Source organism: Crassostrea angulata, chromosome 8 (assembly GCF_025612915.1).
Source record: "Crassostrea angulata isolate pt1a10 chromosome 8, ASM2561291v2, whole genome shotgun sequence".
Classification (NCBI taxonomy): Eukaryota; Metazoa; Mollusca; class Bivalvia; order Ostreida; family Ostreidae; genus Magallana; species Magallana angulata.
In genome coordinates, this window is record NC_069118.1 from 44,244,824 (window position 1) to 44,271,304 (window position 26,481).

At 32.6% G+C, this 26,481-nt stretch overlaps 2 protein-coding genes across 3 annotated transcripts in view; both read right to left on the reverse strand.

The window, feature by feature from the left end:
• Positions 1-211: 211 nt before the first annotated feature.
• Positions 212-7,192, reverse strand: LOC128158200 (uncharacterized). Of its 2 annotated transcripts, XM_052820963.1 has the most exons (7): positions 7,046-7,190; positions 4,003-4,033; positions 3,651-3,767; positions 2,906-3,033; positions 2,450-2,591; positions 1,892-2,059; positions 212-520 (listed from the first exon to the last, which is right to left on the reverse strand). In XM_052820963.1, exons 1-7 carry the CDS (start codon positions 7,163-7,165, stop codon positions 237-239), a joined length of 990 nt encoding a protein of 329 aa, XP_052676923.1. In that variant the 5' UTR covers positions 7,166-7,190; the 3' UTR covers positions 212-236. The 2 variants fall into 2 exon arrangements, with proteins under 2 accessions (XP_052676923.1, XP_052676924.1); XM_052820964.1 differs by lacking the exon at positions 1,892-2,059 and having other exon boundaries at positions 7,046-7,192.
• Positions 7,193-14,048: 6,856 nt separating this feature from the next.
• LOC128158184 (voltage-dependent calcium channel subunit alpha-2/delta-3-like) overlaps positions 14,049-26,481 on the reverse strand; it is an 88,446-nt gene continuing 76,013 nt past the window's right edge. The window contains exons 29-33 of the mRNA XM_052820935.1: positions 18,605-18,698; positions 17,886-17,938; positions 17,426-17,478; positions 15,140-15,380; positions 14,049-14,430 (exon numbers count right to left, since the gene is read on the reverse strand). Coding sequence (XP_052676895.1) covers positions 14,232-14,430; positions 15,140-15,380; positions 17,426-17,478; positions 17,886-17,938; positions 18,605-18,698 — 640 coding nt within the window. The 3' untranslated portion in view covers positions 14,049-14,231. The remainder of the gene's footprint in view (positions 14,431-15,139; positions 15,381-17,425; positions 17,479-17,885; positions 17,939-18,604; positions 18,699-26,481) is intronic.

Consider the following 26,481-nt stretch of genomic DNA (forward strand, 5'->3'; position numbering starts at 1 on the left):
CATTTGGATGTCTGACGAACAAGAAGTTGTTAGCATACCTTCAGTGAAACACAATTACTGCAACGTGATTATCGTTCCCCGTAGCTTTATAAAATGTTGTTAACCTGACGGATATAAGGTATTACGCTCACAATGAAGCCCGCACCTGACCCCAACAATTTATTAAGTGCTATACTCAGGAATTAATAATGATAATAAAAAAGTCTGCACATTTCTTACTTTTAATTTTAATAACATCAAAAACTTGTGTCACTCAGTCTACAATCGTAACGTGAACAAGATTTCACGTTTAAAATTTGTTCTTTCCGATTTTCACTTAAAACTAGAAGTTCTTGTACTTCACTTTTTAAGGTTTTTTTCTTTTCAGAAACACATTCGCTGATTGGAGCCGGTAAATTTCCTGACCCCAAGGTCACTGCGCTGATGAGGTCATCGTTTGACCCTGAGGTCATCTCGCTGATGAGATCCTCTTCAAATTCATTTCGTTTTCTCAGTTGAAATTTGTCCTCGTTTAAATAACCTATTGATATAAATCAAAACAAATAGACTGAATTAGTACATAGAAATATAAATATACTTGCTATGTCCCATTTTCATGTAAATAGGACTTTCAAACATTGAAACTTTGCTTCAAGTAGATATATATTATTAAAAAAGTTATTTAAATTTCGTAAAAATACACAAATACAATATTGAACACGTGTGTGTATAAAGTACTAAGTTATGCACTTTTTCAGTGTTCAAGAGAGAATACTGACTTTAACATAATGTCATATTTTTAAGACGTAGATGATAAAAAAATATGAAAGAACTATATATGATAAAAGTTAAATTTGGCCCCCATTATTCGCCATTTTTCATAGTGTTTCGGGTACAATAAAATGTTAACTAATTTTTTAGAAGAGTTGATATAAAATATATTGCTCATCTATTTATTTGATTTATTTGCACTCACTGGCAGTATATGACGTCAGAAGTGACGCCATTTCTATAATTTAATCAGAATCAGCCAAAAATTGACATTTTTCTTATCTATTTACGAATGGGAAATATAGAGCGCATGCTTGAACAAGGAAATTTTTTTTGTCACTTATTAGTCTTGGCTAAATACATCTCTGATTAAAATATTTTATTTGTTCAAGAATGCGCTCTATGTTTTCGGAAGGAAAAACTGCTTGAAAACAAGCTGTTTTACGCTAAAAATGCGAAAATGGCGGGAAAAGGTTGTCTTTACAATGTCATATTTCTAAATTGTGGGCACTTAAACCACAATGAATATTATGTAAACACATCACATACATATCTGTACTAAGAAAACAAAGAATGATAGTAAAATGATGTTCATTTTAGGGGGCCATTTTAGGCCCTTATCATATATAGTTCTTTCCTCATAGATTTTTGAAGAGGAAATGTGTCCACGGCCGTTATCCACAACAAACTTATTATATTTTTTATGTAGAATGACCGGATAAAGTTTTGCTGTGAATTTCGTTACGGGGACTGCTGATTACATAGTTTTCTATCTAAAAGAAAAAACTCAAGAGAATTGATGTCTCTTTTTCAGTCTTATGAAAATTACGGGAAAAAACATTTTAAATGATGTCATATTTAACCTTGTGAAAGTATTAAAAGGTGTACTTGTGTTAATAAATGTTACACTTTACTTTTTTGCGTTATTTTAAAAAAAAATCACTTTAAACTGGGGCAAGATGTGGCTAAAAATGTTCTCTTAATTCTTTGCATTTATAATAAAATTAGCCCTTTAGACGAGCACAAAAAATGCTATCTTGGCATTTGAATACTATAAGGTTTCCGACATATTGTCGAACACTTTGAATCAATATGTGTATATTCTAGAACTCTCCTATCATACAGATTGCAAAAAGCTTACTGGTAAAACCCGATGACGAGTCTGACTTCTTCTTCTTTGTTATCGTGATGATGAATGCTATGACCCCGAGAGTTCCCGAACCAACGACTAGTATGGATACTGATACTACTGCAAAATATCCACTTTTCCGATGGGACGTCATCGTACCATTTGTGGAGGATATTTTATCTAATTTCATAAATTGTTAATAGGTAGCGTCGATTAATTGTAGTGTTGATGAAGTTGTCATTGTCAATTCAACAAGAATCAATAATGGCAAAGTTTAGTGCAGCCTCATAAATTATGCATTCCAATAATAAAAGGTTTACAGAAGATTAAAGTGTGAAACCCTAATTTATGCACATCAAAAATCAATTGACCTTATGGCCAGTGGGACAAACATTTCTTTGGGGAACGAAAGTCTTAATTCGTTTGTAAAGTGCGACCACAATAGGTATACTATATTGTTATCAATAACAAGTTGTAGAATCTTCAATAACAGTCTCTTCATTTACTTTTAAGGCTATTTGCTTTAAAACACTACTTCTTTTATCCATTTCTTTAAAAAAATGCACACACCCGAGTCCTGTGAATTGAGTTCCATAGAAACCGAGCAAGCGGTTGCGTCATTTTCGGCGATGGTAGGCAGGCTCCAGACGTAAGCGTTGGCCATGTAGCTACCGCTCCTCTTATAGGAACATAACATACAGACAGACGAGCTCTGTTAAAGCAAAAGATATCCGATATATAAGCTTGTTAATTGTTGGGTCGATTCAAATTTGCTGAGTACATAAGAAAGGTGTAATAATGTTTGTTTTATGGCTATTAAAAAGCCGCCTGATTCGACTGTATTGAGTACCCACTGGTAACTACTCAAGATCAAGTTGTTACCTAGAGGTAAAATGTATTAAAAAGAAGTTTTGAAACTAAAAAAAACATCAACTACATTTGTGAAAAATAAAATATATTAGCATCGGAAACTTGCATAGTTTTTATCTTCTTTATATTGTCTTTTCAACATACAACAAACTGTACCTTCTTGACTTTTGTACTAGCTGTCCGCCAGGTGTCGTTGTGAAATGTGATTAACAAGGACAGAATTTCCCTCGGATTGTCCCCCACGGAAAGGAAGACTCGGTAACCTTTCAACCACCCAACCGACACTATATAGAAAGAGAGTAAGCTAAATCATCGTCAGAAACCCATGGCTAGTCTTGCATACGTTCACTAATTTTACCAATCGCGTTATTGCTAACGCTTTCATCCGACTGTAACAGATGCATGTTTTCATGATACGATAAACCTTCAAACACTTCTAAGAGTTACAGATAAATTTCATAAATGGGTCAAATTGATATTAATAGTAATTCCTGTCAATGCGTTGGTCAACGCTCGGTGAATATGAAGAAAAGTGGTTGTAAGTTTTCGACAAATAAAAAACTCTTAATTAGAAAAAAAAACAATAATAAAGCAACTAAATAAACAAATAAAATGAATTGGTGCACAAAGGGGATCTTTAAAATTTGTTATATCAGAAACGAGAGATAAATGACATAATTTTATCATTTTTCCAAAAAAAAAAAATAATGAAACCGCAGGATAGAAAGATTAATGGCCGAGAAAAATTCCATAGATAGATAGATAGATAGATACATGTAGATAGATAGATAGATAGATAGATAGAGAGAGAGAGAGAGAGAGAGAAATGCGTGTAATAATGGAATTTTTATCTGTTTTAAAATATCATCATAATGATTGGTATATTGGATCAGCAGCTTACTATCATTTGGTCCCATCCAACAAAAATAAAACGTGCTGTTATTAGCTGGCCTTATGACGTCATCACATCTTGGGGGACCGGGGTTTTCGTCGGAAATGTCTACATAGCTTAGTATATCTACAATTATATCAATGTAATAAAATTGGGAGAATAAGTTTTTTGGGAGTATACGATGAATATAAAAACTTAAGTGTAGAGGATGACCCCTTGAAATGAACGTATTACTTTAGAAAATATTATGCATAATAGTTGCGTGACAACGAATCGATGGATTGATGGATACATTAATAAAGAGATAGATAATCTTCCAGTTTAAGGATCGATGTTTTAATAATATATCTTTTGTACTTACTATTTAAATTCCAGTGGACAGTACACACACTCTGTAAAAAAAGAAGGTAAAATATTTAACTGATTTTTTTCATTGTAATACTAAAATTATAGAAGAGAGAAAATGAAAAAAAAGTTTAATGCTACATGTAATAACGCGAAAAAGAGTCGAAGTGCCACATATCCTGTACACTTTGAAACCTTTATTTGAATGGTTAATATACTATGTGTCGACATTATTTTTACTTTTATTAACAGGAATATTACATCAAACGCTAATAAAAATGCTCTTATCTGTATACAAAATACTCTGATGCTTTAAGTTATACAAAATAATTAACACTGACTTACAGATATAGTTCAGCTAACTGAACTGTTATATTTTTTCTACATTGGTGTGTACAGAGATACACACATTACAATAATATATATAGTGGGATCTAGAAAATTTTTAAATACAAGTTTTATCTTTTAAATTTTTATGTAGAAAATAGTTTACTTGTGCATTTGGAATAATTGACTGAAATTTAGATCCTTACGTCAGAAGTCAAAATAAAAGAGATACAGAGGTGACAATTCACTGTTTGTAAACAAAGCTTATATTTGTTTGAAAATAATGTAAAATATGGAATTATCCCATTTCTTTGACAAAATGTCTCTTAGTAAACAATGTAGACTGATTTAATATGTTTATAAATAATATTATCAACAGATAAAGGAAAAATTTATTGAAACGTATTCTAATAAACCGGCTTCGTTTCCAAAACAAAGAATGTCAAACTCTGTGTCCTTCTCATACAATGTAACTCAATATTTTACTTTCAAGTTTTGATAAAGCATAAAATTACCTAATTCAACTGTCCAAACACTTAAAATGGAAAAATGAAATTATTTTTTTAAGCTCACATCATGTCTAAGTCTCTTTAAGCGAGTAAGCGTTGACCATCTTTCACTGACAAATGTGTAATTTGTTTATAGTAAACACTAATACTGGACAATGACCGTCAACTTTGCTAAGACGTCATGTACATCAAATTTTAAGGTGATATCAGAAAGGTTGAATCTGAAACTTTTTCAAAGTTGTATTCGAAATAACACAAACCACATATGGTAATGATCATATGATAAGGAGGCTAATACTATATTTAGCATATTAAAGAAGATTTAATCAGCACACGTAGTTTAAAGTTAACATTGACAAAACATTGTCAATTAATAATAAGTTATTTCTGGTTGTAACGCGCTTTCTGATTGGCTAAAAAATTATTTTATATCGTATAAAGAATGTTGCCTACGTCATAGTAAGACTAACGTCATAAACGTATCAATACGCTTGACGTTACGTTTGAGTTTTGTACAATTTTACGTCATTATAAAGGTCAAATGAGCGTTTTATCTACCATAGATAGTAAAAAAATTAAATTATAAGCAATGAATTCAATATTTATTAGTTTTATACGATAATATGTTTTACGGTGTGACCGTTTGGGCGAGCGCAGAAGGAGCCACACATATGTCATCATTGTTAAATGCAACCCGTGGACTTAACCAAACCAAAAAAAATTTGGCTTTGTCTCGAAAACTTTTACCACTGCAAGGAACCGGAAGATATCAAACTTTTATTCCAATGGTCCCTTCCTAGGCTTATACACTTACACAAAAAAATACCACTGAGCATTAATAAAATGTTAAACAGACCTATTAAAATATTTTGATAAACACAAAGCCGGTTTTTTTTTTTATTTTTTATCTCTACTTTACCTTTTAATAATGATCATTAAAATCAATAAATTGTGTGTCTGTGTTATTTCTCATTTTGTTCCTTGTTGTTACCGGTGTTTTAATTATTTTCCTGTGTGACATCAATTTTGTTTTTAATCTTTTTAATTTTTGTACGCTATATAAGCGTTGTAGACATATGTGCCCTCCCCCTCTTTTTAGTGTGTGATCTCCAATATTATTGAAAGGTTTGACCACATATGCAACTTTAACAAATACATGTAGATATTTTTACAGTTTAATTTTTTTCTTTTATTTATTCATTACAAAATGACGTGGCTACACGTAGATCTAATAACGATTAGACTTTTCTTTTTTAATAATTTTTGTCACCTACCTAACGTATACAATGATTAGATCAATATGACAATATTTTTAGCATGGAACTTGCATGTGTATTTACTAAGCAAAAAAAAAAAATCATCAAAACAAAACTAATCAGCCAAAGAGTCACCGTTAATAGCGAGCGCAGTATCAGTATTAACGGTGACTCCCTATATACTGAGTACTTCCTACACATTACATTCAGTACAGATGCTTGATCCACCTCTAAATGTATCGCAGGGATCACTGTGACGTCATAGTTAACTTTTCGTAAACTGTCGGACAAATTCGGGGAAGGAAATGACGTCATAGGTACAGTTTTTTACGTAAGCATATGTGTTGTTTACTTTAATGGTTTTAAACGGATTTTTTATTGTTAAATGAAAATGATGTATGCGATTTACAGGTAAGAATTTTCCTTAGAAACGCTTCCTGTTCCGCCATGTTGCTATGCACTGCAAAGGATCACTGGGATAATAGAACGTTTTCACGCGGGTCCACAAAATTTTCTTTGAACAATGTGCAGATTTCAACTCGAATTTCCTCCGTTCGTACACGTTGTCTATGGAGCTCGCTACGCGAGCGGCGCTTCGCGCCGCCTCGCTGCGCTCGCTATAAAATGGTTTGAAACATTTTACGCTTTTTTATAAACCGTAGCGTTAACTGCCCCGACCCATTTTATATCGTATAAAACAAATAAATATTGAATTCATTCCTTAATAAAAATCAGTTAACATTGGAAATAATAAGGATCAGTACATCTTTGATATCTTCATTTAAGGAATGAATTCAATATTTATTTGTTTTATACGATATAAAATGGTTTGGGGCAGTTTACGCTTTATAAACCGCGAATATTAATGAAACCATAGTACTTCAAATCAAAGCATTGATATATCCTTAAAAAAAAATGTCTCCTTTCTTCCATGCAGTAATACTTGCCTCGTTTCCATAATACTTGCCTCGTTTTCACAATATCCAGTCACGTTACAGGATAGCAGCGAGCAGACACAGTTCACTGAACACAGCACTATACAAACACACGTGGATAAAGATGTACATGTATAGTCATAACTGAACATGGCCAAAAACCTTAGCGATGAGAGTTAATGTATATAAAATCTGTACACAATGATTGTTATCAATGAGTCATCGGTTATTCATTTCGCGGTAATGATATTCTTAACATAGGTCTATGGCCCTCAGGTATGTGTACATTAAGTTGTGTACACACAACACCGACTTTTGTTATCTGAAGCTAGATAGTGCAGCGATACGTGCATCTTTGTATGACAATAATAGTGTGTGTATTTACATGTTAATATAAATATTGAGAAGACATTCCTCCAGCATATACGTCGGAATCGGAGGGTGGGGCGGCTTAGCCTCCACTTTTTTTTTTGCAAAGTTAGACATAACCATTATCCCTTTTTTTGGCTTGTCAAGATTTCAGAATTTCAGATAAGTCGAGTCCCCCCGCCCCCCATTCACTTTGTTTAATTCCAACGCCATTTTCTTGTATACTTTAATTAAAAGCTCTTTTGATCAAATAATCTGTACGCAGAATAAACTACCGAAAACCAAGACTATTAAAGCGAATAAATAACTATGTACGGAGTACATAACTTTGTACATTGCTTTATGAATTGTTTGGTTAGCTTTCATATGTAATACTGTATCTTTAGTTAATACAACTGCGATATTATCGGGGACAGATATTTAAATGAAAAACAAACCAAAACGCCTTTTCAATTTAAGAGAGTTCGATAGTCGTGGCCATTTTTATACTACGTGTATACTGATCTCCCCGAGAAGAGGTGTTCTATGTGAAGATTTAGGAAAATATTCAAAATTTAAAGCTAATAAATATGGAATTGTTGACCCCCTCCTCGGTCCAAGCCTCTTTAAAATGACACTTTTAAAGTATGTTTGATACTTCAGTAGTTCTCGATATCAATAATTCAAATTCTTGAGATCGAGGAGTCGTTATTCCAGATAATGTAAATTCGTTGAAAAGAGTTGTTCAAGAAATGAAGAAATTACGTAAAGTTAACCGGCAATAAAAATCCCAACACGAACATGTCGTTACAAATGAAAAGAGTTTTGAGAAAGGTTGTGAGAGTATCTTTATTCATAACAGTACTTCATTAACAATAAAAAATATCAAACAACCATAAAACAGAAACCGAACAATGTTTGATACATACAGAAAATAACGGAACTGTTTGTCACAGTATAAAAAGAATTAAAACGATAATATATCAGTGCATGTACACCACACCATCATGGGGTGTGTAAATAAAAATGTTTTCTGGAGATTTTGTAGGGAACCGTTTGTCCTCAAGATTATTTAACTTGGACGAGTCAGGAATATTAATCCGGAAAATTTTGACCGAGTTTAAAGTTATGCTTGTCTATGTTTAATTGTTCTGGGACCATATGTTTCAAAGCTACATGCAAAAGCTACATGCTAAATAAATACTTTAATTCAAAATTTAACATTATTTCAACATGTAAAGAACAAGTTGAACTTAGCAACCGAAAGTCGTTTTGCTCCCCGTAAAACTATATTTGTGAAATGCATCTCTATAAAAGACCATATAACATCTAAATGAAATAATTTGTGTCGACAGGTGTTTGTGAAGTTGCCCAGGATTTATTTATAAATGAAAATACCCTACTTCAAAGGAATCTTGCTAGCACAACATATAAATGTGTGAAAATGACACGTTTATAAATCAGTGGGACTCGTAAAATGGTCTCATTTAACGTGACTCTGGTCCAATAGAAAAATTATTGACTTGGTGAGAAAAAATTGATCAAAGGGTTATACAGGTACTTTACCCCTATTCTATAGTAATATTTATCGCCGTTAACAGCCCCCCTTGTCTTTTGTTTTAGATGGTAAATATATGCTGATGCGGGTTTGTAAATATAAATCACTGCCAACCAATTTTTAAAAGGAAATCGCAAAGTAAATTGTCATCTCCATTTATTTAATAATCGACTTACAAGGTGATTTTATATACATGAAGGCAGTACTTTACAAGAACTATCCATTGAGTAAGTAGCAACTGATAACCACTTTACCTGATATAAACTATGCAATATACCGGTATAAACACTAAAGGCTGAACTCTGAGCAAAAATTATTATGGTCAATATCATCTACAGCTACAACTCTATAAAAGGTTGGGATTTCATTACTAAGTTTCAACCACGGAAAATATCTTGAGAAAATGTTTGATGACTAGATACAAGTAAGATGAAACATTACACTTAAACTCCTCTCCTGATTACAATGTTTATAAATATATGATATAAATTTTGTATAAACAATTACCAATTTAATTAATAGTATTCATATAAGACTTACTTATAGGGGCATTATCACAATTTTGGCCAAGATTTATTTTTCTGTTTTTAATGTTTACAATGCTTCAGTAAGGTAAGGTCTACCGAAATTTCAGTTTCAGTCATCAAGTTTTAAGCAAGATACTGAGCTAACAGTTCTTTCTTGTGTAATCAAAACAGGATACGAGCCTTGTTTACATAATAAAGAATCGTGAGTTCTGTATCTTACTTAAAATTCAATATCTGACCCTCAAATTTTGGTTGATCATTAGAAATGCTTTACTAAAGCATTGTAGATGATGAATACAGAAAAATAAAATTCAATCTAAATCGTGACCATGCCCCTTTAACATGTCACAGATAACTAAAAGAATGTATCTAAGACATATTTCACATGTCCATAACTATGTTTATACATTGTAAAGAAAAGTGACAACAAATAAATGAAAATAAACAAAACCAAAATAAATACAACAAGGATGTTCATTAAATATTGTCATAAGGGCCATCAATATATTATACAAATTTCTATATTCAACCATCGCTATAAATAACATATTATTTGGTGATGACATCATTTGATTGTTCTCAGTATATTTGAGACAACAAATACATGGTGGAGAAAAAAGAAACCCAAACATTTTCTATAACTTGAAAAAAATGCACTTATTCTTTGTATTCACATTTTAAACCATACAAATCATGAGTTTTGCATATCACTTTTTAAAAAGACTCCATGCTAATTAACAAAGTCATTGTGAAACATGGGCAAGTATTGAACATTAAATAATAATTGCTAACCAATGATGCTTGACACTCACATTTTGATTGAGCACAGTCTAGAATGGTCAGAAAAGTTGATAAAGTAATATCTATTCAGCTTTAAATTCATAACTATGCAACAAATATATTTCTTATCCTTAATCATAATTAAGCTGATGGTAGTCCTTTTTAACTTAATAGAAACGAGAAAATCCGTATCCTGGTTGTCCAGATCCTATATTCACTGTATGTACTAAGGCAATGTATTTTTGTCCATCTTCTAAATTCAAATGTTAACTCACATACTCATGCAAATACAAGTGTAACAATCTTGCAGTATTGAATATGAAACCCATTACTATAATATTGCAACTGCCAGTATAGCAATTATATCAAATTCTGATAAAGCACTTAAAAACACAATTAATTGTTACATAAATATTCTATCATAAAGTTTTGTGATTTTGAAATGATATAATACAGATTTATATACCGGTACTAAAATACTACTTTGTGAACTTTGTAGATCAATTAGATAACACCAGACCAGCAGATGTGTAGTTTGAAAGTGGCAGAATGTATTGTTTGCACAACTACAATGCAATATAAATTTATCATCATATTTATTCCCCTGAAAATCGCAATTTTTTTAATTACTTATTTCAAGTCATATGCATGCTAGAATATAATATCTTTTAGAAAAGGCATTAGATTGTGCTGATTTGAAATACTTTTCTCAATGGGGAAGGACCCTTGGAAGTAATATTTCAGAGCTCTTTTTCTTCGTATTTGTAAAAGGTTCAAGGGTGATCCTTGTAGGAGGAAAGATGTTCATGCAATAAGATGATCATGTTACTAATATCTACACAATGTCATGGAAAAGTCAATTAAAATCCTACAACCTAATCATGGAAAAATCAAAGTCCTAGGCGACAAAGTTTTTTTTATGGTAGACAGATTGTAAGGGCTGCGACACTTAGCATGGGATAGCAGTATGCACAATATATAAATTAAGAACCATGTAATACTGAATAACAACCAATGATAATATGCACTTCAAGTTTACACAGAGCTAAACACACTCTTTTAATATTCAATTTCTTTGACCATGTTCAATTCCTTAAAAAACCTGTAGATTTTGAGTGTCATGATTATAACCTTGATGCATCTTGAATGAGATGCTATGTATATAAATTTTGAAGGTCAAGGGTCAAAGGTCAAGTTATCTGCTAAACCAAAAGGTCAAGGCCACAGACAATACAAGGACAGGCACAGAGGCAAGGAGTCCACGGCAACCACATTCCGTGGTCTCTTCCTGTAAAATAAAGCCAAATATTAACTTTTAAATGATAATTGAAATATCCTCCGATTCTAAATTGCTACAACATCATATATTAAATTGTCCTGATTGACCTTAGTGTCAGAGCTTAACAACCCTTGAATAAATATCAAACTCTGCATTAAAGACTTCTACATAATCACACATTGTCATCTAAAATAAATTTGCATAACAGAGTTGTTGTTCTTTTAAATTGTACACACGCAACATCAGGAAGACAACTTCGTTTATTATATTTTCATGCTAAATACTGAAATCTGATTGGTTTAGATGAAGTTTATAATCGGTTCTATTACCTTCAGTGTTAGCAACACAGTTGGCAAGGAGTAACACAACGAATTGTTACAGTATATCTGTTTTTCTTTCGCGTGTCACAACATTTGTGAAAATGAGACAAATATGTAGCATATTTAATTTGCTACAGTCATTTTTTGCAATTTCAAAACTTTTTTTATAGAAAATGAAACAAGATATTATTTCATTCCATTCAAAATTTTGCGATTTGACAGAGATCGGGAAAAAAGCAAAAATTAGATCAACACGAAAATTACCGGATATACAGTAGCGGGTAAGGTTAGCTGTACAGTTCACGTCATTTCTAAAGAAGTCAGTTATGCTTGCCTTTCTTTACATTTAAGACAATCAGTGTGAAAAATTAATTGTGCCTGCCTAGGAGGGTAACAGTTGAAATTGACACCCCTCCAATAATATTGTCAACCTCCGCTTCACATTGATTGACAATGGTTACTCGGGGATGTCAATGTCAACTGTTACCCTCCCATAACAGGCACCAACTATATAATGACAGAGCGGTGGTTTTTTCTTATACTACAGTAACTGAAGATTGCGAATTAAATGCAAGGAACTAATATCCATATAAAATCAAAAAATTAAATTCTTGGGTAGAATAAAAAAATTACAATATTACACAAAACATTATTACTGAGCAGAACTTTACACTTTACAAAGCTGTTGCCATGTCAATGAACACACTGTCAGAAACCTTACACAACTTAACACATCATTGCATAACAATTAAACTATTATGGAAACACATCTTGCCAATGTGCTTAGACAAAACCTTACATAATACAATCATATATATATATATATATATATATATATATATATATATATATATATATATATATATATATGTGTATATATATATATATATATATATATATATATATATATATATATATATATATATATATATATATATAGTTACATTCACTCAGAAACAGTCACACTGTTACACAATACTCCTCCACAAACCAAAAGTCACATTGAATTTAACACAATTGTAACAAAGCATAGGTGTGTTGTGTGAAGCAACGAGGAAACAATTGTTCAATTTTCAATGATAAATGTATATAGGCTTATTCATGATTTTTTTACTTGTGTATCAATAGATTCATTGTCTCCTCTCAGAGTCTGAAACCTTAATTGGTGGATGAAAATGATCGAAACTGATAACAATCAATAAAATAACCAAATTGGATCATTATAGCTAAACTGCCCCAAAATGATGCGTCATCCAAAGCATGCAATGTTTACATATAACAATGGGACCTGTAAATCACACTTATTACAATTACAATAGATAAATCAATTACAAGACAATTCTAAAAGCTACCTGTAAATTTATCAAGGTCATATTAAAATAAAAATAAAATACAGACCCTGTCATAATTTTTTCCTTAAAAAACCTATTTTGCTATCCCTTTCAAATAACAACTGCTATGCTCACAGTTTGCAATACACTTGAATGTATTCTACATTCTTAAAGCCCTGTTTTGCTTACGCTTTCAGTCTGTCTTTTGCACAATCTTAGCTTGCTACCATCATAATAAGATAAAATGTAATATAATTATATAGGTCCAACATTGCCATCACAGATTCTCAGGTCCTACACGCAATGATTACTAGATTAACCAATTTGTAATGCGCTGGATTCTATATTGGAACTTTGTACAATTCACTCCCTAAATTACATAACATTTGCAAGTAATAAAAGTTTAATTTTGTGACAAAGATAATTAATAATAATTATAATTGCAAGTTTTTATATAGCGCTTTTAAATTGATGATGCATTTTCCAAAGCGCTTTTACAATTATACGCACTTTATTAGTATCGTAAACAAATTGTCCTTTCACTCTTTATTCAGCATTCACACTTTTGAAAAAAAAAATCCTTGTCAATTCCTTGATGATGTTCCGATTTTGATTTAAACAAGTGCGTCTTACCTTAGAACTCTGATCTACTCTGAAAGACCTACCTTTGGGTTCTAGTCTACTCAGACAGACTTACCTTTGGGTTCTATTCTACTCAGACAGACTTACCTTTGGGTTCTAGTCTACTCTGACTGACTTACCTTTGGGTTCTGGTCAATACAGGTCGTCTCCACCTGTACCCGCTCTGATATTTCCTGCATCAGTTCACATCTCTCTGTTTCATTATGTAATGTTCAGTCAAGGGACAACATTAAAAAAATGTATCATTTGAATAGAAATTCTGTAATAGATGCGAACCTTAACAAGGTTGATTTTTATTGGACTACGTTTTTGCATGTTCTTTTTATACTTCTCCTGCATTCATTGGGGACAAGTGAACAATTAGACCTTAATTACTTGTCCAAAAAACTTTTTCTTTCCGATCTCCTCTCACTTTAAAAAGCGCCAGTTACTTTCATAAATAATTGACTATAAAGTTCATAATATTCATTTTTTTTTTATTATTTTGCCTGCTTCTGAAAAAAGAAAGGATATAAACAATAGGATCGCTATTCATTGTGGCTACCTCATCAACCACGCCTGAGCAGTTGCAGTTCCGGTCGGACGACACCAGAATCAGGTTAGTATCTCTGATCCAGACTGCAGCAAAACTCCTGGGAAAAATAGAACCACACATGCATATTATTTATAATTACTAGCAAAGGAACATTGTCTCACTTTTTCATTAAAAATCTCACTATGAACTGTCAATATGTCTGGGTAAAAAAGTATGTATCGAAGAGGAAATCCTGGATATTTTTTTTTAATTTACACTGATTTTAACTAATTCTTACGTTAAAATAGGTACGTGTATTCGTTCGTTAAGAGAATTGGGCAGGCTATAGATTCTGATCAGGGTAATTTAAGCTAAGAGTTTGATCCTTAGCTCCTAACGACAGCTTTTAAATTTTAAAACAGGCAATGACTGTTCTTTTGCTAAATGAATGAAACCATCTACTTTCCCGTTGTTACTGAGGTGACCCTTAATTAAGTACTGCTGGTTTAAAGCCTTTCACCCTCACCTGGCCGCAATCAACCTACGTCTAAAAATCCCAGGGGATGAAAGAAACAAATATGATGCAGTTGTGCCCATTTTAATCCAAAAAAGACAGGATTGTTTTGGATGTCAGGCTGAATAGGTTACGTTTGGAGTATTCAATAAAAAATATTAAAATTTGTCTTGCAAATGTGACATCAGGGAAGACATTGAGAACATTTGTTGCAACTTGGACTTAAGAAACTCCAACAATTCTGGGTCTTCTATAACCCAGTTGACACCAAGAGAAAAAGTGAAATAGGCGGAAAAGAATACATGTAACTCACTTGGTACAGTTGAATGGAACACATCCTTTGGCCATGCCCTCTACAGAACCTCTGTGCTTCCTGAACACCGTGAAGTTGGCATGATAAGCTCTCTTTGTCATGTGACAAGGCACAAGGTGTATATTCTCTGGTTCCTTGTTACAATAAATGGCTCTTGCAAAGGTTTGGTATTGCTCTTGCATGTTTTCAATAGTTATGTTTAGACCTTGAAACACACATGGGTTGTCATTCACAGGTGCCGCTAAAAGGAATAGAAAATTAAAATCAGATGCATGCACATTTACAGGGTTTGTTGGGACATAGTTTTGTGCAGTACGTAAAATTACTCAAAATGTATTAAAAGATGCTCATGCATTAATAAAGCTTTTTAAAATCATGACACTAAAAGATTAGAAATTTCCATTTGCAAATTTTAAGCATCTGGGTGAATCAGATAGTATGAAATAGATCTGCAGATTCCATTGCAAAGTCTTAACCTGTCAGTTTTAATCATTTATAGAAATCCTGATCTAATTGATGATATACTCGAACAAAGTGAACTAGAAACTACCCGATACTCCTGAAAATTCAATTTCGAAAAATGTGATACCCCTGCAAACAACCCTACTGTATGTTGCCCTGTGTTAGCTGAAGCTAAGACTTCTGAACAATAGTTACCGTTTTGGGTTATTGGCAATTATTTTTTAATTCAAGTATTCATTTAATATAAATAATCAACATAGGTAATCACAGATTCAAAGCTCACCGAGACGAGGCATCATCTTTATGAGGCATCTTTATCATATTATATGAAAACCAGGGTTAATGCTCTTGGATATTGATGGATACTGTTTCGACACAATATCCTATATCATATGTTAAAAAACTGTATGATAATCATATGTTCATCTCATATGGTATTATAAGATACTGAACAATGTTTACCAATACAATAATATAAAATACAATAATGCATCCTATGAAACTTACACTATATTACTGTAATAAATAATGATGCAAAATATAATTGTAACATATGATATGACATTGTATCGTGTTCTACATTATTGTATTTGATCAAATAATACAAAATCATAACTTATGATATATGATCATATCATTTAACTTTCTACAGTGTAATATGTGATATAATTGTATCATATAAACAATACTGTATCATATCATACAATATTATATCATAGGAATCATGTTTACATATATCATTTAACAACAAACACATCTATTAAGCAGGTTTGAATAATTGGAGATTTTTTTTGCATCCTTGATAATGGAGATCTGGCTCTGCATCTGAAGCTACCTCTGCAATTCATTTATATTAGTTAAATTAATTATCCAAGTTTGAAATATTACTATTATCTATTAAATATGTGACATGTTCCAAAAAATTAAACCTCATTCAGCATCTGAAACCTATGGCTCAGAATTAGCATTCAAGCATGTCTGGTGCATCAGTAACATAAGACGCATCATCCAGGCAAGTTTGGCGAAGTTAGGACCAGTAATAACTAAGATATCACCATCAGAGGGCACCTGTTTCAAAAACTTTAACCAGCTCTAAAAACCTTAACCTCCTCCAGCATCTGAAACCTGTGGCATTCAAGCCTGTCAGGTGCATCAGTATCATAAGACACACCATCCATGCAGTTCAGGGAAGTTAGGACCAGTAGAAAATTAGAAATTGTTATGAAAGAAAACCTGCAACAAAAACTTTAACCTTCTCCAAAAACCTTAACCTCCATCAGAATCTGAAATTCATGGCTCAGATTCAGCATCCTAGTCTTTTATGTCCATAAGTAGGTCCAGATGCATCATCCATGCAAGTGTGGTGAAGATAGGACAAGTAATAACTTAGATACAGGACCTGCTGCTACAACAGAAACTTTAACTAGGTCCGGACGCCGACGCCACCGCTGACATGGACGCCAGGGGGTATAGCATAAGACTTCATCTCGGTGAGCAAATAAATTGTATATTAAGTTTTCCCAGATTTCATCAAACAGAACTTGTCTATTATTTTTACAAGCAATATAATTATTTGTGACATATATATTTTTTTATGGATGAAAACAACCTTCTTTATTCTTGGCAATTATTAACAAAATAATAATAAATAATAAGCTAGAACATGATCTTCAAAGTAAATAAATTAATTCATATACATGGTAATAACCATTTCAATTGTCTTCCTTTGATGGACCAATAAAACTTTTCCTTGACAAAATGAAAATTTTGAAATATTTGCAATTTAATTCAATAACTAAGTTCGAAGGTAAGACAAATTTTTACCTGTTGCTTTCTCTGAGTAAAACCATCCACTTAATCCAACATTTGCCAAAGTTCTGAAATTTAAAAATATTCCAACATAAATCCTTTCAGTCATCATTATATGGTGCCGTGGCTCAGGATACTGAACTGGATTTTATTTTTCAGTCGTTTTTTTTAATATTAAGTTAAAAAATTAAAATAAAATCAATAACCTTTTTATATACTTTTGTTTCACTTAAATAAATTATAGAAGTCGGATTTATATATATTTTTAATTGATAAACATGATATTTTATACTGGAATAATCAATCTAAAAAAAAAATCTAAGACCAAGAGTAAAACATGTGGTGTGCACACCCATTTCAAACATAAATTATCATATATTATTATCCTATTAATTGTACAATACTTTACATATTTTTTTTTTCAATATTGATATAATCCTTAACAGGCAAATATCAAGAATGTGTTAGAACTCACATGAGAAATTCCACAGCAGACCACAGCAGAATGTCAAACAGTCTCTTCAAAGGCTTAAATGTAAAAAAAATATAGCATATTATTCATTTTACCTCTGTATTTTTTCTACTAAAATTTAAAAAATGCTACATAACTTGTATAAATTTAAACAGCTAGTGAACTATATTCTTCGAAATTTGTTTATGGTGGATAGTCATCAAAGTATTAAGCAACAACACTTAGATTCCATTTGTATTAATCTGACACCATTTATTGTATACTTTAATTGATTTGAACGGTAACACTCAACTTCGGTAGTTTCATCTCGGCCCTTTTCAAGCTGTAGTTAAGATTATTATAACTAATACTATTTAGTTACAAACATTAACAAACTGATATTTAGAAGTATAATAGTATACCAACCACTCTGTATTTGAAAAATAGCAAGTTTATTGTCCCCTTGTAAATCCACTTAATTAGCCTCAAAAAAAAAAAAAAAATTCCAACACATTTTCACCTAATTTTAATTTCAAGTAAGTATTACTTTTCAAATTTTTATAACAATTTTAAAAGAATTAATCTTAAGATATAAGTGTCAAGGATCATAAGTCAAAATAATGAAAATAGAACCACAAGTGATTTGAGCAGATATGTGGTTTAAGGAAATTAGGGAGGGAGGGAGGATCTGGGGAGGTGAAACGAGGGAGGGGAAGAAGGGAGGAGGATGGTGTAGCACTCACACTGAAGAGGAATGAAGCAGAGCTGGCTCCCTCTTCCTCTGTCTCCTCTTCATATGTCTCCTTGCACTCTGACTGATAATCTGTGTACGTCTCTCTGCAAGAGCAAACACAAAATGTAACATCCTAATACAACTCTCAACAGCCCTAGCACCACCACTTAATGAGATATAATTAACACAAAATAAAACTCCCAAAACCTGCACTATGTATGAAATCTAAAAAAAATAAAATTACAATTCATTTGAGTCAATGTCTATCATCACTCTTTGGTAGTTGTCTTTTCCTTAGCATACAAGTCTTCCAACTCAGGATGAAGCTGTGCCATTCAGTCAACTAAAAAGTGACTGAGTGGCAACATTTTGCCATTTCGTTGCCTTTCAGACCTTTCAGTTAAAAAATAAACAGCAATTTAAAACATTCACTGGAATATGAACTTGGTTGTTCATTTGATCAAATCCTGTGAAGCTCAAAGGGCTTCTCAGAAGATTTGATCACGTACCAACCATGTTCATATCCCTGTGAACTTTTTAACATTGCTGTTTATTACTTATACTTATGTTTGAGAATGGCAAATTTTTTAGAATTATTAAATAACAATGCTTTTACGTTTACAATATTGCAACTGTCAAATGATGAGCACACAGGATGATCATTGTTACGTTATAAAAAAGTTCACACAGAATTGAACGTTTCGCCAACCTATAGGTTCATATAAGGAAGTATATTTGCTAATGTAAGTATTTAAACAACAAAATGCTTTCTTTAGCGATTCATTCGGGATATGAAGGTAGTGACATTGCAGAAAAAATACATAGCCCGCGTTTACGGGTTATATAAATTTTTTCTGCAATGATTCCTACCTTTATAACCCGCATGAATCATCAAAGAAAGCATTTTATTGTTTATATTAACATCTTTCTTTTAGCTAATTGATTATGAAAAGTATGTAAAAGTCTGACATTGTCATGATTATTTAAGGCAATCTGTGATTTTTACTATGGCGCTGAAGGTTTGGACCAAGCGATAAACAGGGCGTGTTGATATCTGTCCTGTCAGTTTCTTCCGCTGTAGATTTCGACCAATCGATAAACAGGGCGTGAAGCTTTCATTCTGGCTGTTCTATAGAGCTATGAATTAACTATAAATTTCCGTAAGACATAGAGGGAATAATACTTGGTAGATGTAACTTTTTAAAGCTGAACACTGGTTTACTTGAAATTGGAAGATAGAAATGTGTTAAACTTCAATTTTTACCAAAACAGGAAAAAGAAAATTGTTGGATTTACAAATCCTATCATGACACTTCATACTCTAAAAGGAAATTATTTGTAATTTTTTGTGTCTTTTGGAATTACATGCATGTTTATTTATACAACTACTTAACTTATATCCTTTTAACACAATCATGAATATTTTCCATTTCCTTAAACTGTATGCTAGCTGTTCATAATAAACACTAAGTCTTGTATATGAAAAACAGCACCCAAAATAAAACAGCAGCATACATTTCCTAGCACACGTTTTAAAATGGAGTCTTTTACACAAATGTAAGTGCATTTTTAATTTTTTTTTTTTAATATAGGCAATAAGAGAACTAATTGTTCTATTTGATGATCTGTAAATTTAATATTGTGAATAATGTAAATGTAAGAAACAAAAAAAGGTTTATAATAATTATATACATTTAAATAATGACACGCATGAGAAACTGCAGCACATGTCAGAGTCAGCGTTTGTGGGGATGTGTCTCACACTCGGGGCCTCACAACAGCTGGCTATCAGGAGGGAGATAGCAGACATTCAAGAAATGGTGCATAGAAAAATGAAAACTAATGATTTCATGGTCACTTACATGTTGAGTGGAAGTAGGCGAGAAGGGTTCAGACTGAAAGGATCAGATGTGGACTCCATGTACTGGCCAGAAGACCATCGAGTGATCATGGACATGTCTCAGATTGAGTATTACAACACAGCCAATACAACCTTGATTCTCTCTGAGAGTTCTGAGTGTCCACCAGGATTCACTTTACTTCAGCTAATAACATCATCAAGATACAGAGCAGTCCTATCAGCATGTGTCCAAATGAATGACAGATTCTATATCTCTAGTTCTATATACAGACAGCTAACTTGTTCATTAATTTATCCTAATTCTACTTTACATGGACCCTGTGGTAGTGGTGTTAGAGGAGGAATAGAATATGACACTGCCTGGTGTTTTGTTTGTGACTTTTGGCCTCTGTCTGCCTCCTCCTGGAAAGACAGATGTTATTCATGGCCTGATCCTGAAGTTGTTAACGACATTGTTAGAAATGGCTGTCACTTTGTAGCAATAGGACACCCATTGGGACCACATGAACATGAAGAATGGAGAATTTCTTTTTCTGAGGCAGAACATAAACTTGTGTCATCAATGAATCACTGCCAGTTTTTGACATATGGGTTGTTAAAACTTTTCTTAAAAGAAGTTGTTAATCAACAATTAGAAGAATCTAATAAACTGCTGTGTTCCTATCACATGAAGACAACAGTTTTCTGGGCGATTCAACAAAACACACTACCTCACTTGTGTCCACAAAATCTCCTGGCCGGTTTCTGGGTCTGTTTCAAACTCCTTCTTAAATGGGTGTATGAGGGAGTTTGCCCAAACTTTTTCATTCCACAAAACAACCTGTTTCTGACAAAGGTCCATGGCTCAGCACAAAACAGATTGTTCCTACAGTTACATGAATTGTACAAGAAAGGTCTGGCCTGCCTGTTACACAGTTCCTCTGTCAGGTCTTACATCATTGATGTCCTACATTATCCTATACTTTCTGTTTGTACAGATGAAAGTACATGAGATCTGAAGTTGAATTTGATGTAGAACTTGTCACGGAGTCCACTATGCCTTACCTACCGGTACTTCAAAAAGACACAGTGTCAAGTTGTTACAATACAGAAACTTACAGCTTACTTTAATGCATGTACTGCGTTTGAATTACACAACTTGTACACTAACAAAGGTTGCAACAAACAGATGTATATTGCAGACAAAATATCCTGTCACATGCTGAAATTAGCAGCAAAGTTTGGATTTGTTTCTGATATGTTGTACATTGCCATGTATTGTTACAAGACACTCAGATACAGGGAAGCTCTATCTGTTATAGAGATGACAAAGATCAAGTTAGATCAGCCATGTCTGATGTTTAATGGACATGTACACAAAGATAGGTATACTAAAGCTGTAGGGGGACAGTCCTGGTCTACAAAGATGAGACAGACTGTAGCATGGGATATCAGACTTCAAAATGATATCTGTTACATCAGTGAACTAATATCAGAACAAAAATCTGCTTTACAAGATAAATGGAAAGTATTAGAAATCCCGTTGTTTGTAATGCTATACTTTCTAGAGTTCTTGTGTTCCAGACACACTGATACAACATTATCACAAACAGTTTTATATATGCTACAGACCCTTGTCCACCTCGGTCAGGTATTGGTTGTACATGATAAAAACAGAGATATCTCCTGGGAGATCCTGGTGATCTGTCAACAGATCACAGGGAACCTCCAGGCTGCTCTATACGCATACCAACAGTCACTCACACAGGACCCATGGAACTACATACAAACTGCTACACAGAGGAGAATACATGGTCTGTTTCAGTCTGCACCATACCAGTATCGTTAATTTAGAATATGTTTATTGATTCAGTCTTAAAATGAAAAGCAATCAGCAAAATCAATATGTATTGTGGAATCAATAGAATTTGTGGTGGCTCAACTTTTTTGGTATTCATGGGCAACGCTTCCCCATGAATTCACATCCACGACAAAAACAAATTTTGAAAGAGTTAGTTTTCTTACTGAAAACCGACACATCTACGAAATTACATTCCCACAAATAAAAAAACACCTACAATCCACCAATGCAGAATCCACATAATTATTTGGCTCCCACAAATTTAAATGATTCTACAGTATGTATAGAACTAATACAATCATTATAACTCTACACAATTAAAATACTTGTACATAGTTACATCCCAACATTTATCTACCGTTCCATAATCACAAGATATTATAGACCTGCTTGTGCGCTGGAGAGCAGAACCCCAAATATGATTCATTGTTTGTGTGCAATCTTTTGTTTACGACTTTCTTTCTTATGATATTTGAAATAAAATTACCTTATCCTTACCATACTTTTAGCAGTGCTATGTATCTTACTTTCCTGAAGTTCTTTAGTCAGCAATAAGTTTGAATAGCATGAGAAAACAGGCTTCATCTGATCGTTCACAGTTAATTAAATGCTTGACCATTATTTATAAACAGAAAAAAGTGATTTGTTTTGATGTTCCATGTTTTGTTTAGTTCAGTTAAGTTTAATTATAGCTGAATTCTGTTTTAAAAATTTCAGTGTAAGATGTTTTAATCTCAAATCTGGTGTTTAATTTTATAGGTAATTATGAATTTGTATACTTGGAAAAAATTAAAATTAAATAAAAAAAAAATGTTTTGGATGTTTTTCAAATCAAACTCTTTTTTAAAAAATTCATAAAGCTTTTTTTTATTTCCAAGATATAAGTTTCATCATGTCATCAGGATAGACAAACAAAAAGTGATTGTGCATAAAAGCACACTTGAGCTTTCAGCTAAGTTGAGCTAAAAATGGATAACAATATACGTAACAGGAAAATAACTTTTGGAGTTCATTTTTGCTATGTAAGCTGAAATTAAAAAATTCCATGGCAAAAAAAAATTGAGTTTAAAAAGTTTTCGTTTGAATGGCATAGCAGTATTTCATACAGCCTAGTAGCAGATCATAAAAGTTGTGAATATGTAATTGTACAGATTGGTACAAATTTATCTCCTAACACTAATTAGTAATTAAACTTCTCTATCATCAGGATTGTAAAAATTATTACATACGTCTCTGATATTGACAGAATAATTGAACTAAGCCCATGCTATTGGAAGACTGTGAACACACGCATCATTACAAATCACCAATGCATATTATTAAGTCTCTATTACCGGTGAATATAACTTTTAAATTAAATCACCCTTAGTCTTTATTAACGCAAGAGGCCCACAGGCCTTGGCGGTCACCTGAGTACCGGACAGAGCCCTTAGACTGACATGTCAGAGTCTCATGTTTGCATTTTCAGCTTTATTTTGAAGTCTAAACCCTATAAATCTGAGACTCCTCTGACTGTTACCCCACTTTTTATATATTCTAATTTGATGTTTGAAAAACATTTATTTACATTATCTATACCAAAAATAGAAACTTTTGGTAATAGAGACCTGCACACCTTTATGGTCAATATTATACAGTTGTTGACTGGGGTCGAGGGCAACAGTTGATCTGTCGGACCGGCTCGCAAACTGTTGCATAAGGCCAAAGGCCGCGGGCAACAGTATGCGAGCCGGTCCGACAGATCAACTGTTGCCCGAGACACAGTCAACAACTGTTTTGTTATACCCCTTCTATTCAATAACACGTTTTCGCGGAATGTGCAGTCACCGGTCAACAGTCTTTTTTAACAGTCGATTTTAATAGTTCCAATCTAACAGTTCCAGTCCAACAGTCAAAATGCTGGACTTTTTTTTCGTATTGAGTTACATAGTAACTGTTTTACAGGGGTGTAACAATTCTTAACATTCCCATTTTCATTTACAACACACACAAAATGCATACAGCAAAAAGGGGCATGGTCACGATTTTGGTCAAAAATTATTTTTCTGGTTTTAATTTTTACAATGCTTCAGAAAGGCATTTTTAATAGGCAACCAAAATTTGAGTGCTATTTGTTGAGTTATATGCAAGTTACAGAGCTTGAAATTCGTCGCTATGTAAACAAGCGTTTGTTTACATTTTGAACGTTGAAGTAAAAATTCCAGTTTTAAACCTAGAACGGATGTGTTAAACGTTAGGAAATGCTTATCTATGATCAAAATAGATAAAATCAAAGGCCGGAACGGCCACAAAGGCGTCGAGCTGACATGTTCTTTTATATAGACAGATATCAATAATTATAATTTGTACTCATTGTCGTATATCAAATAACATTTGAATAAAAAAAGTAACTGAATTACGTTTAAATTTGTGTTGCTTTAAAAACAAAAAATCAGTATATTTCCTTATAAAATAGATAGTGATGCGTTTATAATACAATAACTCATCATGGTTACAAGAATCAAAAAAGACATTTCAAAGTTCAAAAATAAATTATTTTTTTTCTGCTTTAAACAGTCTTTGAACAATTTTCACAGGTTCATAATATGAATACATCAACAGTGTGCCCCTAATTATAATAATAAAACATACTTCTATTTATATTTCAATTCCCGTTTGAAACAAGATTACCTATGGTTGTTTACAAACAAATCCACAACACGTGCTATCTTAAATGCTTGACCAAACCAACTGCATTACCCTGTTTATTTATTGCAACAAAATCACTAGATATGTTTATCGCTTACATTTATATTGGAGACCGTGCCCGATAACAAATAAATTTACATATCAAATTTTATTTCTATCGGGCACGATCTCCACTTAAAATGTAAGCGATAAACTTAAATAATATTTAGTGAATTTTTTCACTTTATTGTATTCATCCGCCATTTCTTGATTAAGCAAATTTAGACTTATGCAATGAGTTGTCAATAGCCAGGGATGCAAAATCATGTTTTTTGTACACAATTTAGTTGAATAAATGGAATAAAAATCTTGCAATACGTTTAACAATTTAAAGAACTTATTTCTTATTCGCATTTAAAAGGCGGTGCAGAGCGTGAATTTTTGGACGATTGCCAATCCAGACGATCGCTAGAAGGCTGCCGAGCATTAGCTCGACGCCTTAAATATACACAACTGACCTAGAAAAAGGTTTTTACTAGTATATTGAACCTATGTAAACAAAAACAGGACACGAGCCTTGTTTACATGACAGAGAATTGCGAGCCCCGTATCTTGCTTATAACTCTACGAATGACTCTCAAATTTTATTATATTTTATTTATTAGAAATGCATTTCTAAAGCATTGTAGATAATAAAAACACAAAAATAGAATTTGACCAAAATTGTGACCATGCCCCTTTAAAGATAGAATTAATTCAATCAAACTGTGTATCAGTAATCAAAACGTTTCTAAAAGTTGTACACGTTCAGATCCAAGTAACATTGAACTCTAGTTTCGTTCAACCAGACGCTTGGCTGTCTCCGTTAATCTTCGACTACCAAGAGAGACCCTCTGCTTGTCAGAGATTTACAGAGACGGCCGAGCGTCTGGTTGAACGAGACTATATTGAACACTAGCGTAGGAATACATGCAACTATAAAAAACAATTAAATTGTTCGTACTATAAATCAAAGTACTGAGAGTACTGAAAGACGGGGTCTTGAAAGATTGAATTTGTAATTGTCCTGGATTTCCTCGAATATGCTTCCAAAATTTATGAGTTTGAATTAGTTGTTACAATTTATGTTAAAATCATAATCCGAAAATCAGAGACATATATAACAGAGATTGTCAACTCCGCCATTAGCGTGTAAATGTTACGGGACCAACCTTATTTTGAGAACTATAAGTGCAACAACAATCTTATATAAGTCATTAAATTTGAACCTGATAGTGAACAAGAACATGCACCTGTAAATATTTTACACATGTTTTATTTATGAAATATTTACAAAAACTCCTTATTTAGTTTTTAAATTACTTTTTTAAAACTTATTGACTTTTCACAAAGTAATGTTAATGCATTACTTTACTCATGTAATGGTAATGTAATTCATTACTTCAAAGAAAATTAAGTAATGGTAATTTAATGCCCTAATTCATGAAGTAATGGTATTGTAATGCATTATTTTACAATG

Bases quoted from the DNA above. Each gene is read 5' to 3' on its own strand.
- LOC128158200 (XM_052820963.1), bottom strand. From the start codon at position 7,165: ATGTTCAGTTATGACTATACATGTACATCTTTATCCACGTGTGTTTGT. The intron at 4,034-7,045 runs GCAAGTATTATG...CTTTTTTTACAG, and splicing joins CTGGATATTGTGAAAACGAG to AGTGTGTGTACTGTCCACTG. The intron at 2,592-2,905 runs GTACAGTTTGTT...TTGCTTTAACAG, and splicing joins CTAGTACAAAAGTCAAGAAG to AGCTCGTCTGTCTGTATGTT.